Genomic DNA, 26,102 nt, shown 5'->3' with positions numbered 1-26,102 from the left:
CGAAAACTGAGACCCCCCGTTCTCAAATAAAAAGGAATTCGTCTATCTTAAGAAGATCTAAATATTAATTGAAATTTATTTTCCAAATGATTTTTGCGATTGTGTTTACCTCGGATTTTGCAAAAACGATTAGCAGACGAAACAAGTTTCTCATATTGATAATCGCGGGCCAAAAGTGTTAAACACGTGCTTTTGATCTAGGGTGGAAAATACGCGGGAAGTTAAGGTGAACTACATGAAACTAGCAGAGAACCAGTCATTTAAATCTAGTTGTGCATTGCTGTCCACAGGTTTCCTACGATGTCTTCCACTGACCATGAATTCAAAAATCTTACGCTGAAAGACATTCGTGTTCACCGAGAGAAAATCCAACAGTTTTTGGACACCACTTACAACAGAGCTGAAAATGCTGTTGAAAATCTATTTGTCAACGGTAGCAATCCAGATGTGCTGGAAAATCTTGATATGATGAATACTGTGCTCAAGGAATGCAGAGAAAAGTTGGCTACAGTTGCCAATGCAATCCCAGATGAAAAACATAATTTATGTCCAAGCAACCAAGTAGTATATAAATCTTTTCACTGCTAGTCAGATTCAAGCTTAATGGTTTATTTCCATTCTAAGAATCAGGAAGCAACAGGTTCTGTTTGCAATTTGATTGTACCCAAAACAAGTATTGTGTTTAATAAACCATACTTGGTTGAAATTCTTTCACCTGGTTCACCAAGCAGATTTTGGCTTAAACTAGAATCTACTTCAGTCGAAAGTCTTGAAGAACAACTCAACGTTGCTTATCGTAATTGCACCCCATTAAAGATGCTGCCTTGTCCTGGCACTTTTGTTGTTTGTTTACACTCGGGAAAGTATTGTAGAGGAAAAGTGGTAAGAAATCCATAAGAAGTATGTACATTTCCATCATATCATATTGTTTTTGCCAGATAACGGCCATGGAGTTCAAAACAGCTGCAACTACCCTGGAAATCATATTGGTTGATTATGGGGAAACCATTACAGCTGCAGTTGACCAGCTCTATTCTATCCAAAAATCATTCTGTCTTGAACCTGCCCATGGTTTGTTATGCGCGATGCACGATTTAGAACCAGTGAAGGAGATATGGGAACCGAACGCCATATTGTTCTTTAATCAGTCGTGCGAAAGCATAATAGCAGTCTTCCGTCGTCCCCCTAAAGAACACGAGAATACCGAGACCTTCTTGAATTACATTCCAGACTATTACGTGTCCCTCCGTAATAGAGATTGCAAAAAGATTATGGATGTAGCAATGGCTATGATCGAAAAGGGAATGGGAAAGCCGTTCAACCCGCATCCGTTATCGCACGCAGTTTCCTCCGATCTCGTCAATAACGAGCCTCCTCGTGTTCAAGAATCTTTCTCAGAAAGTCTCTCGTTCGAGATGGAACCGAAAGAAAGTTTGTTGAAGACGAATCTTTCGTTGAAAAGCAGGTATGAAATTCTAGAATCCGATCCTGTTCCATCTAACAGGTCTGCGTCGAACGTTTCTTTGCCTTCCAATTCCGAACACTTATTGTCCACATCCCGGAGTAATAGTACGCTTTCGGCCAATCAAAAATCTAAGAGTATAAAATCGCTGAATGTCGATGCACAAGAATTCGTTTCCCCCAGGCCGTACTTCGTCGAAAACAAGCAACAGAACGCTGAGAACGGAACTAGAAATCGTTCTGATCAGGATGAAAATGCTAATGGGAACTAAACGAACCTCGTGTTCTGGCTCAGCCAATGTAGCACTGTCCTCTGCAACAGATCAGAACGCCAAAATCCGTGCAATTCCGTTAAAAATCTCTACAACTAAGAAAAGCTCTCCTGCCACATTAACAAGTAATATGGTGGATGATATTGATGCTCTCCTTTTCGTACCTCCTGCCAACAGGGCATCGCCCTTGCAATCGTATAGTTTAGGTATGACTGTTATCAATTAAATTTCGGCTGCACAAATTTCATTTTTTCTCGCCACTAGAACATAACTCATCGGATGCGATTCCTTCTGATGTGCTGTTCCGCGATCCACCCGATCCCTTGTTGATGAAGCAATTTTTGGATTCCGATCATCAGGACTCGAACAAAACTCCAATCTCATTGAGGTATCAATATGGATCGATCCTTAAACCACGAAAGTCGCCAGCGCTTGGAAATTCAAGTTTAAACACACTTTACTGCCGTTTCTCGCATGTGATATCACCAACTCATTTCTATGTCCATCTACGTGACGAGATTTCAACCATCGTCAAGCCGCTGTCTGAACGTTTAAATGAGTTGTATGAAAACTCACAACCAGTACCTGTTACCCAGCCGGAGGTGGGATCGTTTTGGGTCGTCCAAGAAAAGCAAACCAACTTTTGGTCACGCGCAGAAATTCTTAGTGTTGAGACCAACGACGAAATCGGATGGAAAACTCCGGGCGAAATCAAACATAAAACAACTTGTACCGTCTTTTTAGTGGATTGGGGGAACGTCGAAGTTGTCGCAGTTTGCCACTTAAGACCCCTAGTCAAAGAAATCGTGAAAATCCCTTGCTTGGCACTCCTCTGTCGGCTTGACGGAATTTACCCTTTTCAAAAATCGGAGGTATATCAAGATTTTATATTTTGTTGTGAAATTCGTAACACATTGTTTTTTTTTTTGGTTTTTTTTTAAATAAAATATAGAATTCTGAAGAATGGTCGTTGGACGCAACCGACAAATTCATCGAACTAGCAGGCATCGATCAAGAGTTGACGGCCTTATTCAGTTCGACGCATTTAGACAGAAATGGTGCACTTCCACTCCTCATGTTGAAAGATGGCGACGATCAAAAATACTCGGTGAACGAGCAACTTGTTCTACTTGGCTTTGCGTCCTCCAACGTTTTCCAAGAAGCAGCTAGTATTACCAAAATTTATAATTTTCCTTTCAAGGTGGTAACCACAGGTTACACATTTTCAGAGCAACCTGTCCTAGATGATGTTGAGTCAGAATGGGGTGATCCTATGTACGACGATTACTACTCTCCTATGAATACTGCTGCGCTGAACACTGAAAACTACGACTCGGTAACTACGGGTTACATTCCTAAAGATGAAGAGAGAATTTGTCGATTTTTTGCAGCGAAAGGAAGTTGCTACAAAGGTAATAAAGAGAAATCATTTGTTTAGTCAATGATATTTATTCCGGTGATATCTAGGTATCAAGTGTGATCATTTGCACAGCAACGAACGGAAAAACGTTTCGACAGAAGACAAAATTGAAGTTTACGTCCATATACCTTCTTTACATTTGGTTTCGGGATCCCTGGTCCATGTACAAGTAACATGCGTCCTTAGCGCATTTCGATTCTATGGCATCTTACCTCATGGAACGAGAAATTTGCAATATGCATCCACGGATGACGAATGAAAGCGAAACGCTGGAATCTTTGCAGGTTAGACTTTTTTTTTTTTTTCATTTCGGAATTGTTTACTGTAAATCTTTTTCTTCGTTCGCCAATAGAAAGCTCTACAAGAAGAGTACACCACCAATTACTTTCCACATAGGATTACTGTAGCTCCATCTGCTGGCGACATTGTTATCGCTCGGTCTCCAGAAGACAACAAGTGGTATCGTGGAAGAGTAATGGAAGAAGGAGAGAACGATTTTTTCGGAATTTATTTCGTAGATTACGGAAATTCACAGTTGGTGCATATGAGGAACATTTGCAACCCGATGCCACGATTTGTTCATTTACCAACTCAAGCTGTTGAAATGTTTCTGAATGGAGTCGAAACTTCAGCGGAGGCCAACACCATTGAAGCACAAAATGTGCTAGTTTCCTTGATAAAGAACCGAGATCTCGTGGCAAGGGTAGTTCACATCATGCCTTTTGTATGCGTCGATCTTTACGACACTTCTGGTCCTCCCGAAATTGACGTCGCATCCGAAATGATTCGCCTGAAAGTTGCTCGAAAGGCCAAAAGGAAACCATTCTGTCTACAGAAACGAGGCAAAGAAGTTGCTGGTTAAAACGATTTCAGCCAATCTCAGCGTGAGCTATTTATTGTGCTTTTAAGTGCCTGTGTGATGCAATTTCGCGGTATCCCGGGTGTAAACTGTTGCGATCGTATAAAATTTACCTTCATAGGAGGTTGCAATACATCAACAATGCAGATGTGAACCTTGCCATTCTTCGGAGATTTTCCTTCAATTTTCAATTCTTTATTATGCATCAAAATGTACAACAACGAAGTTGTTGTTTTTCCATCCTCTCAAAATACAAAGGTAAGAAGAAGAAGAATTGACAGGTAAAAAAATCTGTCTAGTTAAGGGAATTACTATTAACTTGCATGTAAGGGCTGGGTTGTGCTCTTTCTAGGCTTGGGCATCTTTTACGATTTAAGTAATCGAATTTTTAACTCTAATTTTGTATCATTGTTACACATCGATTGAGCTCAAATGAACAGAAATGCTCTTGCAATCCGAGAGTTTGGTAATATCCATTCAAGCTGCAGTTAACTGTAAAGAACATTTTGAGAAAAAAACCTCTGATCGATTGCTAAAGTAGAGAAATCAAAACACTCCGACAAAAATTCTGACACAAGCTCTTCTATTGAAGGTGTAGCTTAAGAGCTAAATTTTACAAAGGAAAAAAAAAATAGATAAAAAAAATGAAATAGTTTACTCGACGGGAAGAATCGAATGCGTTTGACTGAAGCTTTTTTCGAAAACGTAATTTCAGGATTCGAGACGAGACTTGACATTTTACGAAGATTTCTCGCTTTCTTCTTCAGAATCATCTTCGTCGTGATTGTGCGTCACTTTTCTTGGCGTTTCAGCCCTGGCATGGGGCACATTGCTGGTAGTTCTTTCCATCTATACGTTTTTATTTTAAGTGTAATTAATCATGTCAATTGTATTTAAGATTTTTAAATCTACCTTTGGCCTAGGCGAAGGAGGTATGTCATCGACTACTGAACTGGGCGTGAGTGAGCCCTGGCGGGAGCGGAAGTACTTTTCTGGATTTTCAACGACTAAACGCTGCTCATGAGCCACAGCTGATTGGGGAGAAAAGAAGACATTTGTTATGAATTTTCCGATTGACGCCAGTGTTAGGATTCTTACTTGATTCGTGTGGCATCAACATGGCTGGTGCACGGAACATGTAACTGAATGGATAATAGAGAAGATTGAGCACTGTTGCAGCATAAATGTCCGCATAGCGGACGACTTGGGAAGAAAAGAAAGTCTGGCGAGATCCTGAACGGAAGAGACTGCCCATAATTCCGTAAGCCAAATCCATTTCGTGCGTCACTTCACGCATGGCCATGCGGACTTTACTAATGTCTGGTTTGACTTGGGCAGAGCTGTCAAGATTTCTGTTTTCCACACAAACAAGAAATAAAAGTTAGAAGTCTGAACCCACGTTGGGCTTTGGTAAGAATAACATCTTTATACTTGTAAAGATTTCCGAGACTGATGTCCAGATTTTGAAGGCGAGTGTACAGCTGGCATTTGTCTGTCCAGACGTGCAACTCCTGGACCAACTCGGGAATGACGAGGAAAGTTCGCCAGCCACGAATTTTCTTTGACTTCAAAATGTCGCCAAAGATGTGATCACCACAGCTGAGTTGAGGTAAAATTAGAACGTTTTATTTATCAGTTCACCTATTCACTCAACACTTACTAAAGTACGTCTTTTCCTTTGGCACCAATTAGATCAGTGAAGACCTCGCAAGAACCTGCAAATCAAATGGACATTAAACTTTCCCAGTAATCAGTTAAAAGTAATATACCTCCGGAATACACTTGGCCCGGCTTCAAAGGACCCAAATGAGTGCCGATTTTTAAGGCACCTGTCGTGGTATTAACCTGGCGCAGGACGGTTCCTTCACCGAAGAAGAGCGGCTTTTTAGCATCGATCACGATGTAATCAAAGTAAGTCATCCATTCACGGCTATTTTCCGTCTTTTCCAGCTGAAATAATCAATTAAAACGATTGACAAATGGGGACAATATGGCATCGTAACAGTAATAATGTTATTACGATGTTTTGTTTGTTTTGTTTTCAAATTTTCTTACCGGTTCCAAAATGTACTTCATGATTTTATTGGTGTAGTTGTAATCGGAATTGGTTAAAAGGAAGACTTTTGCGCCGTTTTCCCTAAGACGTACAAGTAAAGTCGGCAAACGGTCATCACGTTGAACAAATTTCGTGAGATTTTCAACCGTTAAACGTTTCAGATCTCCCTTAAGATGGACGTAATCAACGGCTGTGCGTACATCTTGAAACATGGACTTGTAAGACATGAACAAGTCACCCAACTTGATGCCCGTTGATGTCCTATTGCAAAATCATAATTTTTACGTATTAAAATCTAAAAAAAATTAGCGTAAAATAATCGACTAACACGTCACTGTGCGCTTCTCTTTGGCCCATAAAGTAATCAATTAAGCAGGCAAGCAGATAGCATTCCGGCAAGTTAAAGAGCGTATTGAGGACGTAGACACGTGATTCGTCTAGCTGAATGAATTTGTTGGGATACAGCGTGTAAATTTCCGACCTTGAAGAGAAAAACAAACAAGTTAGATATGGTGGGTATTTAACTTTAAACTTTAATGGGACGTACGGTTTTAAGAATTGAAATCCCCTTGAACACACTAAGATATTGCCGTACGCATCCACCTTAAGGAGGTTTCCGTACAACGTATCGAACCACAATCCTCTAGCAGAATTTTAGATAATAAATAGAATAAAACTAACTCGATTTAGCTATGTAGAACAAGTTGTTAGTACCTCAAAGCGAAAGAAGGGTCGTACTCAAACTCCTGAATTTCTTGCGGGTATCCCATAGTGACGAGGTAATCACGGCATAAATCGAATCCCATTTTCTCGTAAGCCGGTGAAATGTATTCTGTCCATCAAGACGGAAGAACACGATTAAATTCACTTTGAAATTGGGATACCTGACCCCACATCACGCACAGTCCAATGGTAGAACGTTCTCTTATTTTTATAAGCAAAAACAACAACAAAAATTAATGGCGATATGCATAGGTCTCCAACGTGCCTTCAGCGTCCATTTTTTGAAACCTATCATTAATCATCCACTTTCCACAAGCCCAAAAGCAAAATACAGGTAGGCACGCATTATAGTGGCACGCTATTGTATAGTATAGCCTCCGACACATAAACAATATCGACAATTTCTGCTCTTGCCACATCGAATAAAATAAAAACGGGGATAAGAAAATACTACCTGCCAGCGTGTAGTCCATGTCGAAGCCATAGAATTTGATTTTCTCCAAGTGCAGACTCCGGTTGAACAAAGACTCTATTGATACAAATGAAACAAACATTATAGATTTCCACTACAATAAATTTTAAGTAACTAAATTTCACTAGAAAAAATGCCCCACAAGTTTTGTTGAAGGGCGCAATAAAAGTCATGTAACCGAAAGTATCATAAAGATTTTCCTTTTTCTCATTTTGCTCGTTCTGGCCTATAACGAATACAAATTCCAGAGATTATTCGTAGCTGATCCCACGTTCCGATTAAAATCTAAAAATACAATCAGCATAACTGGCGACTTGTTTTGCTGTGGCATAGTCGCAACGCAATAACATCAATTGGTCTTTCCCCCTACCCTTTCCGTCTTCACTAACGATTATAGCATGTTGACGTTCACTTGAGCCGTGACGATAAGCAAGATAAAAAGTATTTAGTTTCGAAATAAATATTCGAGTGAATGACGGACAAGTAATCAGGGTGGATACGCTTTGTAATTTAGCGCACGGAATGTTTCGGATACCAGAATTCTTTCATCATCCTCAGACCGATAGCCGGAAGGCGAACGCAATTGAAGGTTACAACAATTTTCGACAGCGGAATGTTTTTAGAAATCTAAAAAACCCAGTCCGAACACGCTACAAAGAATGGGCCAAGGGCATAACGGAAGTCTTCAATTGTCTAACCTGTGCGCTAATTCGCGTTTGTTGTAAGTGTTTGGGTCAAATTTTGGAGTAGAATCGACGAACGTATCCGCCCAATCGTCACCCATCTCCGAATCTCGTCGGTCACCCCGTTCGGCGATCGCTTGCGACTGGAGTTCTGAAATTCTGGATGCCATGAACACAGGTGGTGGAATAGCTTTGCGATTGTTTCCTTTCCCTGGACTGGTGTGACACGACGTCAGCCACTGACTGGCAAACCTTTGAAGACTGAAGACTCGCCGATGGATCGCGACCGTGACTATCATACGTTCTCGATGCTCGACGGCTCGATTGCGACTGCCTGCTGTTCAACTTTCTCTCTCTCTCTTCATTCTCTCCTTTTTTTCTCTCTTTGTTTTTATTCCCTCTCTTTCTTTATTTTCGCCCTATCAAACATGGCGGACTAGAGCGATAAAAAAAGCTTTAAGAAAACCAAACAAAATTGGTAGAAGAAATGAGGAAAAGAAGGAAAACATCGATGACCTTGTTCTCCTACCTAATACGATTAGTAATATCGAAAGTCTCTACAACGGGGCAAAATACAAAGAAAAAAAAAAAAACAACTTTGGTTGCGTGAGTATAGACTTTTGTTTAGCTCCCAAGCCGCAATTTTCACGAAAGTGCGACACGTACAAAGCGTGAAGCTCATCAATTCTTAATATGTGACTGTGGCAATCAAGAACTGGTAACTGAGTATGTGATGGCACGAAAGGTGCACGCAGCCTTTAAGAGTAGTATCTCATCTTTTCAAGCGGAGGTGGCGACGACTCCGGATACATCAAGACGCGTGTATATTTCTGGCGTTTTTCTCATCGCTTGACACACACCGGTTTCAAACTTCTTTGGATAGCCTTTTTTTTTTGCATGCTCCCAATTCAGTTGACGGTTCCCGCAGTGAATCAGTAACGTTCACTATTCATGCCTAAGATTCGCCATTGCAGAGTCTGCTGGAAACTTGCCAAGTGGTCCTTTTTTTCACCCTTCTCTTCAACCAAAGCGTAACTTGCAGCATTTTGCAACGAATAGCCCGAGAAAACAAAAAATCGATGTCTGCTGCCCAAATCAATACGGCCCATTACTACTGATTGAATTGATGTCACTGGTTACTTTAAATCAAGATGTTAACCCTTAGTGCACCATTGGTGAACGTATGCAGAGATTTCATTAATAGTTTAGTACTGCACCAATGCAGAGACGCTGGATCAATGGATTCAACATCGGGGGACCCATTCTCCCATTCCATACTAGTAAACGGTCATCATGTGCCGTTTACGTGGTATCTGCGTGCTACATTCAATTGAGCCCAAATCTGCTGTGTTTGAAAAACGACTAGGCGAAAGTCGCTGACAAAAGAACAAGTCCTTGGTCTAGTTAGATAATAAAACTCGAATAAATAAATTAGAAATAACAATTGTTAAGGTTATGCACGAAAGATCATTCAACCAGTTAAGGAGTCGTTGAAACAAGCCAGTATTTACACGTTCTACTTGTTGTAACAAAGATTTGTCAAAGGAAAACGATGGTTCGTAAACTATTACGATCAGAGAATTACCATACAAGCAATCAACCTCTTCTAATACCGTGTCAGGATCATATTTCAATGCACGTTGAGGAACTTAGTTGTGCATGTTTTACATAACAGTTAGGCTAGAGCAGTTATTTATTCATTGCCTTTAATAAAACAATCTGCATTATGTCAGCATGAATCAATGACCTTTGATTAATCTCATATCACATCCACAATAGGTCAATGTACAAAGAACATATTGAAATAAAGTGATACTGATTTTCCAAAATGAAAACTTGTGAAACACTTGCCTGTGAAACGGCTCCCTGTACCATTTCTTTTGTGTCTCAGTACGATTGAGGTTTCCAACGGGAAACGAATTTGACCTCTCGTCAACTAACGCCGAATCAAGCAGGGAATCGTCATCAATGCCACAAGGTTCCTTATTATCAGTCATTTTTGCTTTCGTTGCTAACCCAAAGGGAGTGCAACTCTGTAGAACAGTATACGAATTGATAAAAAAAAAAAAACTGAAAGTCCACAGGAACAAGTAACGATCGACTGTTGTTAGGGTGATCAACGCCTAAGGCTCCTCTTTTTTCGTCTGCTATCCGTTAAACGTCATTGTAGCCACTGGATGCCAAAGTTTGAGTAAAGAAATTCGATACTCCTCATTATTTAGAAATAATGTGATTTATTTGAAAAAAAAATTGTATTAGCTTTCCAAAAAAGAGTCAGGTTATCCGATGGGGCCTGGCTAAAACTTACTTGGCATGTTTTATTATCAAGCTATTGTTTCGTCGAATTTTTAGCCATATTTTCGTAGCGGCTATCGCGGCAATCGCGCAATGGTACATGCAGATGCTGTGCAAGGGATGCCACTGCGCCGCACTGGTTTTTGTCTGATGCAGACTATCGCTATGTTGACAAGAACGATCTGGTACACGAAGTAACGCATACAAAAGAAAAATTAGCCACTCAAAGCAAGAATAGTCTGCGTCTAGCAAACATCAGTACATAACGTAGTGCAAACATGCCCCATAATGTGCTCGTGCGCGTTTGTCGATAAGAAAAAAAAAAGGGCAGTGCCATCAGTCCCAAATACGCTCTACAGTTATTTTGACTTTGAGAAAGATAACATCAGCTGATTTGGCCCTCTGTTGGCAAGTTGCCTGAACCTATTCTCAAACACGAACCAATGACAGACCGATTCACGAACTTCCAGTCCCTTCACTAATTTTCCAATCGCCCGCAAAGCATTGTGTATCCATTGCTCTGTGCAAGATATTGAAACACATATTTATCAAAGACAGTTAAGTTCTTTCTTTAAGTGAAAGGCTTGAACACTTGACACAAAAAGATCGCGATCGGACCTGTCGTTTTATTCTAATATGCCATCCACTATTGGAGACAAAACGTATTCAAAGAGCATAGAACTACCTGAAACAGAAGTGTTCCGGAATCTGAAAAATGCCAAAAGATTCGCAATGGATATTGGTATGATGTTTTTATTTAAAAGGCATTGATAATTTCATAAATGTTGGAGCATATTTAAGCTTTTATCGATTGTCAAAGCACACACAATATTTTAATAATGTACAGAATGAAATAGGGGGCCTGTCGTTGTTTGAACTATTATTTTTTACAATTTTACATAAAACCATCCTATAGTTGTACATGAATTGCATTGATTCATTATATGTTAATCATTGGGAACTTACAGGTGGTTCGTTGACCAAAATTGCCTACTATTCAACAGTGCCTTATAGGAAAGTTCTCTACAACAAAGACCAGAAGGCTGTTGACAGTGAAGTATGTGGGTAATTTTCAATATTGGTTTTATAAAAAAATTTTGTTAAAACCAGTTTTGTTATTGGTCGTCAGGGTCAGGAAGTTAATCCAAAGTATGAAGTGTCTCAGGGAGATCGTCTTCACTTTGTCAAGTTTGAAACCAAGTACATTGAGACTTGCCTAGATTTTCTGCAAGAAAATCTAGTTGCCTCTGCCGACGTGATGAAAGAGAAAAAAATTAAAGTTACTGGTGGCGGTGCGTACAAATATGCGGACCTTCTTCAAGAAAAATTGGGACTCACGTAAGACTCGCCCCCAGCAATCTTTTCTTGCGCAACATGCTCACGATTTCAAGGCAACAGGGTTGACAAGGAAGAAGAGATGACTTGCCTTATTGAAGGTTGCAATTTCCTCTTGAAGAACATCCACGACGAAGTCTTCATCTATCAACGCCACGGCAATCCCGAATACCGTTTTCCGAACGTCGATCCGTGTATTTTCCCATATCTCCTCGTCAATATTGGATCCGGCGTCAGCATCATGAAGGTGATTTATTCTCCACATTTTACTACCTCTGAAATAGTTCTATCTTTCTTTTAAACAGGTAGAAGCAGAAGATCGATATGAACGAATCGGTGGGACGGCAACGGGCGGAGGGACCTTCTGGGGCTTGGGAAAGCTACTCACAAAAGCCAAGGTAGGCCAGCTTTTAATTAAATGTTTCCTATGTATTCGTTATTAGTCTTTTTCTTATTTTATCGCAATCGGAAACACGTTTAAGTCCTGGCGACATTTCTCGGTTATGGGCTATATACTCACATCGATAACCAAATAGATCAAAATGGGGTGACATAAAAATTCAAGAATATGTACATGATTTTCACGCAAACAGAAACAAATGTGTAACGCGTTATCAATGAAACACTACGGGCTAATAGAGGTAGCAGTCGAATTCTCATTCTCCTCGGTTACCATTGTCGCCACAATAGTCGTTGTGGTTGTTGCTGCTGCCATTGTCGTTGTCTCTAATTCCGGCCCTTGAGCGCTGCTCAGGGGATAATTTCTACGACTTCGGAATACGGGACGACACGTTCCTTTCGGGATACACAGAGAGAATCAGCGATGCCAATTTGCGTTAGACTAAAATTCAAAAGCTAGATGAATGCTAATTACCTAAAGAGCTTTTCTTAAAGCCAAGAGGACATTGAATAAAGGGCGCTTTGCCCACCATCCCGAAATACTCAAAACTGTCGCGTTCACCGGAGGACGGCTTGCGTAGCGGTTGAATTATCATGTGACTCAAGTCGTGCATCCACACTTGGGGAAGGGTGACCAGTGTCGAAAGGAAATCCGGAGCGTCGTCGTCTGAACTGTACGAATGATTTGGAGATACATTAGTCGAACTGATACTCCTACCAGAGACCCTGTTGCCGCCCGCTTGCATGCCGTATTCCGCGTTGTATTGATTGGCTGTCGTCACCGGAATATGTGCCGGAGGAGGTAATAACGATGCTGATGGTGGATATGGGTCGGCTGTCCGGCTGCGACGCGGCACCAGCCACACATCGTAGTAATTGCCTCGCGAAGTTCCCGTCTCTAAAGACGCTGGATCGGAATCATCTCGGCTCATATCGCGAGCCAGTCGAGGTGCTGTGCTGGATTCCGGCCACTCGGCTTTCGATTGAAAATTTTCAAGCATCAGTAAAATGTTGGGATCAGATGTTATTATGTCCTTTCCATTATCTACTGGCTCGTCAGGCCGATGGACGACCAAGAGAACGTGCGGCTGTGTCCAGTCGCTATTTTTACCACCGATTTCGCCATCTTTTAAAAGTTCGACGAAAACCAAAACTTGCGACGCGTAATTTTCAACTTTTTTGACCGCGTCTGTCGGTGCGACTTGAAACGAAGGGGTCGAATCTCGTGATCCGATGGATTTCGCTTCGAAATCGGCGAAAAGAGTCAATACGAAAAAACTGAACTGCCAAACAATCTTCATGTTGACATTTTCGATCCCTTGCGTTTAAAATCTGATTTGATTGTTTTGTTTTAGTTCACTTTTGGGCTCCTCACTTGTCGACTGTAAGAATCCAAATTTAGTCTTCGTCATTCCACGCACTGAAAATTGAGCAATTGCATTGACGAGAGTCGCGAATGTAACACAAACACCGAATGAGATGCAACGACTAATTCGCTTGAATGTATAGCGACGCAGAGGGGAGGAAAAAAACGTGTGTCCAGCTCGACTCGACGCACGCTCAGTGTAATCTGAAAGCAGCAAAACAAGAACGTTGGTCCACGGTTACTCAGTCGTCAGAAAAAGAAAAAAAAAAAAAGCCTCGAAAGTGAAAGTGGTCAGAATTTTTCAATCTGACCAGCAGAACGGTCTTGGCTTCTATACATTTTTGCTGCTACTATTACCTACTACTTTATCTTGGCACCCCTCGCTCTATCTCAGCACACAGTCATACGCACAATCCCTGTTTAATTATTCCCTTGGAAAAAAAAACTAATTATTTTGGAATTTGGTAGCCAAAATTTGGTCGGTCTTCTTGAAACTTTTGGATTGGCTTTTATTTGTAATATGCGCAACATCCTGAGATGATGGTTGGATTCAAGAAAACTAGGTTTTTTAATGTGCCAACTCATTGGCGATGGCCGCACAAATTTTGCGGCCACTCTTCTTGCCTGTGTGGTTACGGAGGAGAGGGGGGAGGGAAGCTCATCGCTTTCGCTTTCTCATTTTCTGGAAAGAAAGGAAACGCCATCGAGGTTGATCGTGAAGGAAAAAGTGAACAATAGTCGTTTTCACTGGGTTTTTTCTTTCTTTCTTGTCTTTTGTTTGTCTTCACATTTTCTCGCTCTTCTTCCCTTTCTATGGCTCGCTCACCTTTTTCTTCAATATTGACCGTGGGTGTGGGTACGTTCGATGAAATGAAAAGGCGGGAATGGTTGCGCAAACATTATGTCTTCTGATCATTTTTTTTTTCTCTCTTTCTGTAGAAGACAATTAGAACCCCCCCAACAAATAATACTAGATTCTTTACGACCCTAGAGCCTGTTTTATCGCCTGAAACATGCAAAAAAAAAAAGAAATAACGTATGATAACAATAATCAGTGATGAAACAAATTAGACTGACCGAGTTTGGAAAATATCTACATTTCCAGACAACTCTCGCGCTCACCAGTGAAAAGAGGCTAAATGGGTACAGTGATAGAAAACCTGTTGTCAAGAGTTGTATAAAGAAATCTCGTTCGTTTTCAATCAGTCGACGAGATTTTTAACGGGAGAGCAGAGAACCGAAACAAGTTTTTTTTTTTTTTTTCACCATAGCAAATTTGAAGAAAAACAAAACAAAAAAACATTAAAAGCAATTGTATTATGTGGTTCATATTGCGCAAAAAAAGAAATAAGCCACTCTGTGTATTTATGTCGTATTGGTATATACATTTATATCTCTTTCTCTCCCTCTGCCATCAGCTTCATCCTTGTCCCGATTTAAAGTCCCTAATACGTGCAAGAGAAAGAGAGAAACAACCGCTTTCGGGTCGCATATGAATCGAGTCCACTGGCCGTGCCAAGGTCTTTCTCGCACCTGTTGGTTGTACTGCAGCCAAAGAGTATACCCCCGATGGGAACATGAGGTCCCCCTCGTTCGTGAGCTACTGCCACTGCTGGAAAACGAAATATCTGAACCAGCCAACCAAAAGTGAGAGCATCCAACACAGTCGACCTTGAGTGGAATCAGATTCCATTCTTTCTTGCACGTCCATTTTGTTATCGTCTTTTTATGAGAAAATTTGTGTCTGTTCAATACCCCATTGATAAGAAATGATGCGTATTTTACAAAGAAAAACTTCTTTAGTAAACAAATCGACCCTAAAGGAATTTTTTTTTTTTTGAATACCCAAGCGCTCGGGGTCGAGAAGCGAAAGTTAACACGAGAATTTCAAAATTTGTGTGCACGAAACGTCAACAAGATTGACCCCAATCGTTTCTTCTCTTTAAGTCGAATGGAGTAAAGTAACGCTCGTACGTTTGCGCTCCATTTAAAAAATTTTCCCATCGGTCGGTATGTCATTGAAGCGATCTGGAATTAGGCTGGAACTAGGCAAACCACAAGAAAAAGGCATTCGATTTCGGCGCAAGGTTCAATTAGGAGAGTGAGGCCCATATCGTGACGTGTTAGGCTTTTTTTTTTTTTTAGTCCTCACTCTCTCGCATTCTTTCCATTTTCGGTTGTTTGGTCCCACATGTAGATAGTGTCGTTCAAGGTGGTGGGCTGTCAAGAAAGAATCGGTTGCGTCAGCTACGCACCTAAAACTCTGTTTATTTTTAAAGGCAATTTTCTGTGTTTTCGCTTTATTTCTGAACATGTTGTTTAAAGTATCGATTGGTTATTTTAGGGATTCGACGAGTTGCTAGCGCTGGCCGAAAGAGGAGATCATCGCAAAATAGACATGCTGGTAAGAAGTGGAATAATAAGAAAATAGTAACGTTATCCAATTTTCTAAAATTTAATTTTGTCCAGGTGAAAGACATTTACGGTGGTGACTGCACTTCACTGGGCCTGCCCGGTGATTTGATCGCGTCCAGTTTCGGTAAAGCGGCACAGGCCGCTCCCGAGTCGATTCAAGGTGTGTGAATTCTCCCATGAAATTAAACTTCTTGGAATTACATTCATTTTCACATTTATTGACCGCGTTTTGTGTGTGTTTTTAGAAGCCGATATCGCTCGCAGTTTGTTATTCGCCATATCCAACGATATAGGTCAAATCGCTTCGCTCTACGCCATGATGCACGGATTAAAGAAAGTATTAATTTCGTTCACTTGCCATCCATCAGATCTCTCTTTTTTTTTTTTCCACTGACATTATTATCAGTCAATCCGTTAAAACCCGTTTTTGCTAATTTTCAAACAAAACTTTTCTGGTCGGGTTTTGCGGTGCGAAACGTCCATCTTCCTTAGGTATATTTCGGGGGCTACTTTTTACGTAACCATCCCCTGAGCATGCACACGGTCAGTTTTGCAATCAACTACTGGAGTCGAGGCCAAGTTCAAGGACTCTTTCTACGACACGAAGGCTATTTGGGTGCTATAGGCGCCTTTCTGAAAGGGGCAGAAGAATGTGGTAATTCATTCTCGTTCAGTCGTTTCAGTTTGCATGAGCACCCATTCGTGCGGTCACATTTCAAGATGTGTTGCCTGCCTGCTTTTTAACCTACTTAATTTTTATACTTTATGACACAGCTCCTGATTCTTTACTTTTTGATTTATTAGATGCAGACAAATATTCGTGGTCGGAGAATTATGCCGGTAGTTCGGGACTGCAGAGTCCTTTACCAGGTCACAGATTGCCCTCATTGCCAGTAGCTGTTAGTGTCGATCAACTCGAGATGGACCGAATCGATCAAGGGGTTTTGGTTTATTGCCCATTGCTGGATCAACCGGCCTCATACGTACCCGATATGGTGGACCTTACTGAAGACGCTGAAGCAAGGTATATATTTTATTTGTGCGATTTAATCAACAACATTTGACTGTTAATCTAATTGTCCTATTTTTTTTTTCTTTTAGAAAATACTGGCTTGATTGTTTTGAAGAGTCTTTGGACAAATTTGTGTCCCAAGCCATTAAGAGCCAGCCTCTTTCGGCCAACGCACCTGCTCGTGCTCAAAAATTCAAGGAAAAGTACATTAGCAGATTGCAGTATCTGAAACAACATCCTTGGTAATTGCCAGAACGATCTCTAAAAATAAAAAAAATAATTAAATAAAAATAATCAGGTCATTCCAGTTTTAAACCAAATTTAATGAGTGATTTTATTGTTTCTTTACTCTCTAGCGCATTTGGAAATTTAACGGTGAGAAGTTTGCTGGACACTCGTGAACATTGCCTGAACGAGGTGGATTTTCCGGATCCTTATCTCCAGGTGATTACCACACACACGCACAAAAAAAAACTCCTTTTAAAAAGCAGTGTAACTACTGAAATTGTTTATTTATTGTAAATACTGATTTGCATTTTCCGCGTCATCCGTACACGCACCCATACATACACATCCACGCACAATACATGCTCACACACACACACTTACACATACATACGCACATGAACGCATAAAAAAAACAACCTATATGAAACGACAGCAAAAACAAATGGAGAACGAAGCGGCATTGTTGCTTCTTTCTGACCACCTGGCTGAGCTGGATGCCCTGCCATGGCGCCAGAAGCACGAAACTGCTGCCACCAACCTATTGGCCGGCAATGTCTTCGACTGGGGAGCCAAAGAAGCGGCCGCCTTGATGCAGATTCCTGGTTTCGGATTCCAGCAAGCGTTGGCTCACTTGCAAAGTATTGTTCGAACAAAAAATTCATTCAAACTCGATTCATCATTATTTCGTTTTCATCTTTGAATTGTCATAAAAAAAATTAAAAAAAGAGCGACCCTGGTTTGTCGACCATGTCGAAGATTGGCTCGTCCGGCTTGAGGAGGGACCTCATCGTTGTGCAGCTATTTTTGTCGATAATAGCGGCATGGATGTCATCCTCGGTGTTTTACCATTTGCCCGAGAATTGCTGAATCGCGGAACTAAGGTAGGACAAACAAAAAATGCTCCTATTTTTAATTCTTCCTTTCTATCAATCATCCGCGTTCGTTTCCTTTTCGCCCATTTTTTTTTTTTTTTCTCTTCTTCTTCTTATCCGGATTCAATAATAAGTTTGTCATGGCGACATCGTTGAGGAATCTTCCGGAACAAACGTGACTAGGCGATTAGTTAACTTGGCTTTGGCATCGGTGCCGGACTCCCCATTTGGCTCTTCTTTCATGTTGGCTTTTGTCGGAGTTGATCCCGTTGCAGGATCCCGCCTTTTATAGCGATAGTTAAGTAAGCTGGAAGTCCGGCCCGCTGGCACTGGATGTTGCGAATATTGCGGAATGGTGGGCGTGTAGGCAAGGTAGTGCGGCGGCGGCAGTTGAAGTATTGGCGCTACGGTAGGCGCTGCTTGTCGAGAGCGCTGGATCCGCGGTGGCGGCATATCATCTGGCCCTCCCGGAAAGATTGGCCCATGATTAAGCCGACATTCACCGCTAAGACGCTCCAAATCGCATCCGTTTTTGGCATTGCCCCATCCTCCGCGGAAATTGAGCCATTCCAGTGGTCCGGCATATCTGGGGAAAAAAAAAATTATTAATTTTTTTGTTGTTGTTGATGTTGTTGTTGTTCAGGTTAGACTGAAATGCTGGTCGTGATGTACGGCTGTTGCTTGACTGGAAGCATTAGAAATTATTATTTAATTTTTGGGGGTTTTAGTTTCTCCATGACTAAGCACATTTCGGAAAACGATGGGGGCGACCCTGCGTGTCCATTAATGCAGTTTGACAAGAAGAGAGTGAAGAAAAAAAAATTAAAAATGAGAGAAAGAGAGAAAAGGTTCTTTCTAATGGTCGATTAGCCTGCGGACAAGGAAAGACTTTCACGTTCCCTTTCAACGCGTGCGCTCCTTCTTCCTCTTCAATCATGCATGAAGGGAAGAAAGAGACACTTTACATCTCCTTTCCCTTTCCCTCTCTCGCCCAAGTCTTCAAAGAAAAAGAAAAACCCAAATAATACTTTTGCTTTCCATCGTTCCAGGGGGCACAAACACACACACAAAAAAGTTGTTTTCGTTTCACTTGTGATTCTTTCGGGGTTTCACTCGTACCGTACCGACACAAACAAATAGGTCTTTCAAAAGCGGTAGGGGAAAAAAAAACGAAACAAAAAATGCCTTACGGGTAGGGAGTATCGTTCCAGGGAATAACCACCAAATTCTCCCAGGTGTTCCAGGCAACACCTTGGTCAGTAAAATCTTCCAATAGCGGGAAGGTCGAATATGTATGTTTACCTGTACAGCAGTTTTTGAAATTGATGTTTGAATTTTGGAAGGAAAAATTGAATTTCTGATAATTTGAGGGAGAGTTCACCTGGGCCTGCCCAAATGCCATGAGATCCATTAGCACTATAAAGTACCGGATGTTTGCCTGAGACGTGCAAAACGGTCGGGAAAGTCACCTGTAAGTCGCGTGCAAACTTACGCCGTCGACCGCGACGTGCTGCCTATCAATTATTATTATTTTTTTTTTGAAATAGGAACAACAAAAATCGTGTTGACGGCTGTCGTAATTTGATTTTCATTGAGAGGGATTACCTTTTCTTTGGGCGATTCGCCTTTGTGCAATTGAAAAAAACCGGCGCTTTCATTCCATACGTAATAAGCTCCGAAATTGTGGACGGACAGGTAAATGATGTGCGGCTTTCCATTCTACGTGTTTTTCGGAAATAAGCAACAGTTAGACAGTAACACTTTGATTGTTGGAACTGTTTTTCAACTCACCTGGAATCGCAGAGTTACGTGCTCCCAGTCTCCTGCGAAAAACGGAGAACGTTATCAAAGGACTCGACTGTCTTTTGATGTTGACTACACTATTGTTTACATACCGACGTGATGGCCGAAACTCTCGACATTGCCCAAACACTTTTCCTTTTCCTTTCCGGTAGAAATTCCTGATAAACCCGAAAGAGTGATTTGTTTTCTTTTTGATGAAAAACAAACAAACAAACAAACAAACAAAACAAATTTGAATGGATTAGTTTCAATTACCGATGCACACTTGTTTGCCGCGATTGTAGGGATAGAAAGTGTGGTAGACGACGTCGATGGTTTTCCAGGCATCCTGATACTCGCGGACGATAGCGTAAACTGGCACACCACCATTGTTGACATTGTTTCCGTGAAAGAATGTCGGTCCCAAACAAGACGGACACGCTGTAAAGAACATGCAAAACGACTTAGATATGAGATGGAATTCTTTTTTTTGGTTTTTGTTTCCGTTCATTCTCTCTGCCGCCTCTTTAATTAAGACGTTGATTATGACATGTGTGGCTTTACTGAGCTTTTGACGGGATTGAAGGTGAAGGACGGTCGAAGACGGCCCGCCCGGCAGTTTGTTGAGAGTGGGCTTGTTGGTCGAGGACTCGACCTTTGCGATTCTGTAGCGTGACATGTTCCAAGAAGAATTCGACGCTGCTGGGCATGAACTGTTCGCCACTGTGTAGCCACACGAGTGGCGCCCATGATTGGATCATCTCCACCACTTTAAATGGGTTGCATTAAACGGAGCAGTCGACAAGGAAAACCCCCGTAAAAGAAAAAAAAAATAGATAAAATTGTGTTTAGTATACTGTAGATCACGAAGGGGAAAAAAAGGAACTTGTTAGAAAGCGTTTCGTTGGCATCAACGCTATTGGATTGTGGTGCAGTGAAATTCACTGGCTTGTTTGTTTTCTTTTCGCCTTACGCCTACTCTCTTTTTCGATTGATGCACCATTTTACGTTCTGTTAAACGATCACGCCAAGTCCATTACACAGATAGAAAGCACATCCCAATTCCAATTTGCCATTCCATTAACTTCCTGGGTGTCTTTCCCACATTCTCTCCTATTAAAAAGCAAAGGAAAGAAGAAAAAAAAAAAATCTCCAAATATTATCGACTAATTTCTTTATTTATTTTTTTTCGCCAAAAAGATCGAAACGATTCGCCATTGTTCGAACTACTAGAAAACCTGAAATTTGAATCGCGGTTTATTGAGCTATTTATCTTTTTTTTTTCAAAGAAACCACCATCTGGAAGGACAGGCTCTTGTCTGCAAAACCTCTTTTTTTTTTTTTTTTTACAGACTTGCGAAGTCACCGGTGAAAAGGAAAGTGACCTCAATCGACAGTGTTTTCCATGCCTTATGGGCCTTACCAGAAACGGACAAAAACAATTTCCAAAGAAGCCCATTTTCAAAGCCTTTAAACCAGATGCGCTTTTCCTACTCTTCGTGATCGACAATATTAAATTTAGCACTCGGATTGAAGAGAGTCCCTGTCGTCCCTTTTTTTTTTTTGTTTGCACAAAGTAAAAGGTACGGAATTGAAGCGCTGCTAGGGAAATCAACCTACGAGGGACGTCCAGTCCCTATACAGGAAGGTTGGTTGGGTTTCTTGGTAAAACGAAAAAGGACCATAGAAAAATATTGGCGACGTTTTACTTTTCAACTGCACCACGGGGAGTTGCCTGTTCTTCGCGAAACTTTCTCTGTCGTTTCTTTCAATGATGAACGAAAAAAAAGGGGGGAGGTGGGAAGAGGGAAAAGAAAGAAAAAAAAAGTCTTTTCTCCTACTGTTTTCGTCCAGCCGAGAAGTGGGCAGCCCCTTCGCTTTTTCTTCAACTATGGGATTATTTATAAAGTAACTGGATGGGAAAGCGGAATATTTTTTTTTTTTTTAGTGTGTGCGCTTCACAGCGTTCTGATAATATAGTCGCTTCAAAGATTGATCGTAAGGCCCAGCGAAATATGAGGCGAATGCATAAATTTCACTTACCTTCGGGAGAAAACGCGGCGCGAGTTGCAGTCAAAACAGACGAAATGACCAGCCATCTGGTGAGGTTCATCACCCACGAGGAGCTCATCGCAACCATTCCATAATCGAGCGGCTTCACCTTCGATTCGATGTCCACGAAAACGGATTTTTCAGTGAAAAACTTGATACCAAACATTGCAACATCGTTGTTAAGTTAAATGTTTTGTTTTTTGTGGGCGATTCAAACACAAAAAAAACGGGATCTTCGCTTGGTTTTTTTTTCTTTCTATTCTAGTTATCACCGTTATTACCTGGCGAACAGCATATCGCGCAATTTTGTCGAAAACTTTTTTACGGGATATCACACTGCTTCCTCTTGATAGTAACGGAAAAGGAGGGCGGTAACGATAGTCGTACCCGGAATGCCAATAAGGCCACGACGAACGATTTTGTCAGCGGGATAGGAAGTAGATACGAACGTGAAAAGAAAAAAAGAAAAATAAATAAATACAAAAAAAAAAAAATGGGACTCGTAACGAATCACTTGTGTACAATGTGTTAACGGAGGAACCTAAACGGCCAGGGCCCTACCTGGAACGTGACTGGCGCACCGAGCGACCCAGACCGCCAAATTTAAACAAGTCGCACTGTTGTAAAAAAAAAAGAAAAAAACCCTTAATTCTCCTGTTCTTCTCTTAATGTTCCCACCTTTTGTCGTGTTGAGGCCCCTCCTTTTGATTGCAAGACGGTGGAACAAGGCGGCGTCCCGTAGGAAATGACACAATGTACGTTACACTTTCGGGAAAATTGAACAGGCAATCCGATGTACTTCCGAGAGTCACAAGAGCAGCATCTCACCGACGAGACTGATCGTTCGTGTATGAGTTTAACTACTAAGGGGAAACGAGCAGCCTTGCTGCATGCTTGAAAAGAAAGGGAAAGTTGGACACTGGAAGGTACGAATGAGAGAAAGAGACTCTTGGTACCATCCCATTCCTTAAAGGGGTTGCGACTACCCAAATAAAATATGTAGGCTCGAGGAAAACCACAGAGCCAGCTGCTCCCGACTGGACGACTTGAAGACCAAGGAGTGGCTCTTATATACACCTTATATACAGACTACGAAAATATCTGCTTTAGATACAACCGCACAATTGCGGCCACTTGCTTCACTTGTTTCGAAGTCAAAAAAAAAAAAAAGGTGTGTATCTTCGCTTCTATTGGTTGTTTGATCGTAAAGAAATCGTTTCTTTGCGAACATGAGTAACGCTGTCATAAGAAGAATGTTCACTTTTCATTTCGTTGAACTTGCGACCGCAACGCGTTGTAAAACCCAATGGTCCATCACTCAGTGTTGTAAAGAGAGAAACAAAAAATTACGTATGCATTGGCGAGAAATCTGCTCTCCCCTTTATGGCTTACTCAAGGTTGCACCTAATTGACCGGCTCTGTTGAATGCAGCGTTCGTATGTACGGGCCGTTATTTGAGGTAGGAGAAGTTTGACTGGTGGTCCAGAAAGAGGAATCATTTTAAAAAGGGTACCGTTGAACCGGTTTTGGTGTTTCATCAGAATTTTAAGATGGTGCCAATGTTCGACCCGATTTAAATAGCTTCCGTCTCGGTTTGCGGAAATCAAACAATAGGCTAGCAGGACCCTACATTTCATCTCTTTCATTTCCAGTGGGCTCACTTGTTTTCGGCGAATTTTTTTTTTAAAGACGTTAAACCAATAAAAGAAAGAAAGAAAACCAAAATAGAGGCAGTCCATCCACAGCCTACAGAAATGTATTTATATGGCGGCGTGATCCGCCCCGTTCTCACGCTGACGGTGATGTTTTTGGCCCACTTTCATTTTGGGTGGCTTGTGCTGCGTCATCAAAGAAAAGACGCTTTGCAATTCTTCTTCCTTCTTTAATCTCTGAAAGAAACACATTTTTTTTTTTTCCTGTTTAATTTTTTTTTTTAATTAAAATTATACTGTTAATGTCACGATTCAGGTGATTCTATGCGCCAATTCGAAACCGGCACTCAACGACGTTACGTACAGCGAACTGGTGCTTCTGCTAGAACAAGCAGCGTTGATCAGCAAAGACCTGGCTTGCGCAATGGAGGAGGGTCGCCTGTGGGTGATGGATTCCGGCCAAGCCAGTCCGTGCCTCGATCTCGGGTAATAACGGTTACATGTTAAACAATATAGCAATAGAAATAAAGCAATAAAGGTATCACACTTCCATGCCCTTATGTAAAAGCCTTGACCGGCTCCGATAGATTTCTTTTCATCTGTTTTTTTTTTTGGTTTTTGTTTTTTTTTTGCTTTACGTTAGCTGTAAAACATATCATGGCTTTCACTCGATATAAGAGGCGTTTGATTATGCAATTTTTATTTTATTATTATTATTATTTATTTTTTATTTATTTATTATTATTTTTTTAAACAGGAGAATCACCCGATCGCTGGCTGATGCCATGATAGTCAATCAAGTGGATCTAGTCGTTATTGAAGGCATGGGTCGTGTAATTCACACCAACCTGCATGCCAAATTCAAATGCGATGTCCTCAAGGTTGGATTTCTAAATTCCGGTTTTCAACATTTGCGGGTAAGCTCATGATTTATTTTTTTTTTTATAGGTGGCAGTGATCAAAAACCGCTGGCTGGCAAGGCGTTTTGGCGAGGAAGAAGATACCTTCCCCGTTGTGTTCCAATTTGAGAGGAAAATGGTATTATGATCAAAGCTCACGAACCAACGTAAAATTCACGGTTTTAACAATAAAATTCTGCTCGAAATGGATCCTCTGTGATGTGTAGGTACTCTAAAACAATAAAACATTGCCCAACGACAAAGAAGCGGAATTTGTCTGTTGTTTTTCAACTCGTGAGTATGTGCGTGTTCCGTTCGGTAGACGATTTGCTCGTGTCTCTTTGACATACTAGGGCCATATCAGAACAGATACACGAAATTGAGGAAAGAAACAACAAAAAACTCTAAACCGACACACAGTTGGATTTCGCCCACGGAAACAGAGCAGAACAAGAATCGGAAAACCACGAGATACATTCCGTTCTTCAAAAGAAAAAAGGAAAAAAAAAGGAGGCCGAACCTACTCCCTCAATGAAACGAGATCGGAACCTCCCCTCCGGATGATAACGGCATGCTTCCAAACCTAGCGTGCATTATACCTTCGTACCAAATTTAAAGTTCATTTTAGAAAAAAATCGTGACGAGTCACCTGCATTCTTTTCCGCTTGGTGTTTGGCCTTTGATCCCTGGAGCGATGGAGGAGAAACAGAACAACAGTACTACGGAAAGCCCATTTAGCCTTCCGGTTTCCTTCCTTATTTTGGGTCATCATCAGCTCGGGGGCTATACAATGCGTTGATTTTTGCAAATTTCCGGATAGGGCTTCTGTTAGTCTACATGGTCACTTACCTCGTAGGTATGCTTTTCCGGAAAAAGATGGCGTGTACAATTTCTGGCGCAACCTGGATTTAGCCGTCGCAACAGTAGGATACGGTATTTTGTACCTTCCATCACGCTGGTACCTGACGTGTTTTCATTGAAATTATGGTAAATTTCTCTAGTGTTCACGCCAGTACTAATTTTGGTAATAGCAGGGAAGGTTTCATCGAATTCCAAGTCAAATTTTTTGCCCAATTTTTGTACAAAAAGTTGTTTCGCTAACAATAATTTTGTTCCAATTATTTCAAAAATGGTTGGTCTTACAAGAAAACTGCTAGTATTTTCGGAAATCGGCGTTCAATTTTGAGTACAATGTGGAATTTCCATTTGATTCCGAGGGATGTCGTTTTTTGCAGATTTTGAGAAAAATGGAAAAGACTTCTGGCCTTCTCTCTTTTTCATTTTTGTTAAAATTCTAGATATAGTTAAAAATATGTAATTTCGATTCAGAATTTGATGGAAATTGCCAATATCGAGTCAATTTTTGCATCGAAGTTTAAACATATAGTTTTTTACGACAATTTTAAAAACAGAAAAACAAAGTAGAGTGCAGATATGGGCCACATAACTCGTGGCGTTCGTTGCGGACTTTTTGCGAACCCTCTCATTTCCTGCTCTAAGCTGACCCTGCTTGTTTACCAGTGAATACCAAAATCAGAAAAAACGAAAATAGAGCTATAAAAACGAAATACGTAATGGTTAAAGAACAGTGTTGTAAAACTAAATTTATCAAAAGAACGTAAGTTTTACCAATTTTCATACTATCTCTATCATTTTTGGCGACAACCCTTACATCACAACAATTAGAATTTTTAATCCTTTTAGTTGATTAACACATTTGCGAGCTAGGATAAGCTTCGGGATTGATACACAAATACGAAATCGAGCCCAGTTACAAGTTGTAACTCATAAGTTGTACAACCATGATTCTTTCCAAAAGCCTACAAAGAGAAGGCTTGAAAGGTAAATA

At 41.0% G+C, this 26,102-nt stretch overlaps 5 protein-coding genes across 7 annotated transcripts; 2 read left to right on the top strand and 3 right to left on the bottom strand.

Annotated features, from left to right (window-relative positions):
- Positions 1-68: 68 nt before the first annotated feature.
- On the top strand, positions 69-4,166 carry LOC116922036. The gene is given in 11 exon segments (XM_045172005.1): positions 69-226; positions 291-561; positions 625-882; positions 939-1,465; positions 1,571-1,718; positions 1,720-1,939; positions 1,998-2,605; positions 2,686-3,145; positions 3,201-3,409; positions 3,411-3,437; positions 3,506-4,166. Coding segments are annotated over 10 exon segments (3,228 nt in total). The 5' UTR covers positions 69-226; positions 291-300; the 3' UTR covers positions 4,016-4,166.
- A 412-nt stretch (positions 4,167-4,578) lies between these two features.
- Positions 4,579-10,077, bottom strand: LOC116922052 (cytosolic purine 5'-nucleotidase). 2 transcript variants are annotated; one of them, XM_032928462.2, is made up of 12 exons: positions 9,798-10,077; positions 7,246-7,320; positions 6,783-6,900; positions 6,616-6,711; positions 6,397-6,549; positions 6,068-6,329; positions 5,782-5,962; positions 5,673-5,727; positions 5,444-5,611; positions 5,111-5,364; positions 4,925-5,043; positions 4,579-4,861 (listed from the first exon to the last, which is right to left on the bottom strand). In XM_032928462.2, exons 2-12 carry the CDS (start codon positions 7,262-7,264, stop codon positions 4,751-4,753), a joined length of 1,536 nt encoding a protein of 511 aa, XP_032784353.2. In that variant the 5' UTR covers positions 7,265-7,320; positions 9,798-10,077; the 3' UTR covers positions 4,579-4,750. The 2 variants fall into 2 exon arrangements, with proteins under 2 accessions (XP_032784353.2, XP_032784352.2); XM_032928461.2 differs by lacking the exon at positions 9,798-10,077 and adding an exon at positions 7,962-8,288.
- Positions 10,078-10,474: 397 nt separating this feature from the next.
- On the top strand, positions 10,475-24,516 carry LOC116922045 (4'-phosphopantetheine phosphatase). The gene is made up of 18 exons (XM_032928445.2): positions 10,475-10,983; positions 11,210-11,298; positions 11,371-11,579; positions 11,640-11,823; positions 11,882-11,974; positions 15,686-15,745; positions 15,811-15,916; positions 16,002-16,093; positions 16,249-16,411; positions 16,561-16,780; positions 16,858-17,010; positions 17,125-17,212; positions 17,430-17,634; positions 17,723-17,877; positions 23,671-23,840; positions 24,112-24,235; positions 24,303-24,392; positions 24,481-24,516. Exons 1-18 carry the CDS (start codon positions 10,878-10,880, stop codon positions 24,487-24,489), a joined length of 2,316 nt encoding a protein of 771 aa, XP_032784336.2. The 5' UTR covers positions 10,475-10,877; the 3' UTR covers positions 24,490-24,516.
- LOC116922064 lies at positions 11,985-13,550 on the bottom strand. Its single transcript, XM_032928479.2, has 2 exons — positions 12,451-13,550; positions 11,985-12,371 (listed from the first exon to the last, which is right to left on the bottom strand). Exons 1-2 carry the CDS (start codon positions 13,274-13,276, stop codon positions 12,202-12,204), a joined length of 996 nt encoding a protein of 331 aa, XP_032784370.2. The 5' UTR covers positions 13,277-13,550; the 3' UTR covers positions 11,985-12,201.
- Positions 17,262-21,811, bottom strand: LOC116922056. 2 transcript variants are annotated; one of them, XM_045172008.1, is made up of 9 exons: positions 21,694-21,811; positions 20,215-20,419; positions 19,927-20,091; positions 19,764-19,829; positions 19,660-19,691; positions 19,474-19,587; positions 19,250-19,382; positions 19,059-19,170; positions 17,262-18,454 (listed from the first exon to the last, which is right to left on the bottom strand). In XM_045172008.1, exons 2-9 carry the CDS (start codon positions 20,327-20,329, stop codon positions 18,007-18,009), a joined length of 1,185 nt encoding a protein of 394 aa, XP_045027943.1. In that variant the 5' UTR covers positions 20,330-20,419; positions 21,694-21,811; the 3' UTR covers positions 17,262-18,006. The 2 variants fall into 2 exon arrangements, with proteins under 2 accessions (XP_045027943.1, XP_045027942.1); XM_045172007.1 differs by having other exon boundaries at positions 19,927-20,419.
- Positions 24,517-26,102: the final 1,586 nt, after the last annotated feature.

Source organism: Daphnia magna, linkage group LG4 (genome assembly GCF_020631705.1).
Source record: "Daphnia magna isolate NIES linkage group LG4, ASM2063170v1.1, whole genome shotgun sequence".
Classification (NCBI taxonomy): Eukaryota; Metazoa; Arthropoda; class Branchiopoda; order Diplostraca; family Daphniidae; genus Daphnia; species Daphnia magna.
This window is presented reverse-complemented; position numbering and strand designations above follow the sequence as displayed.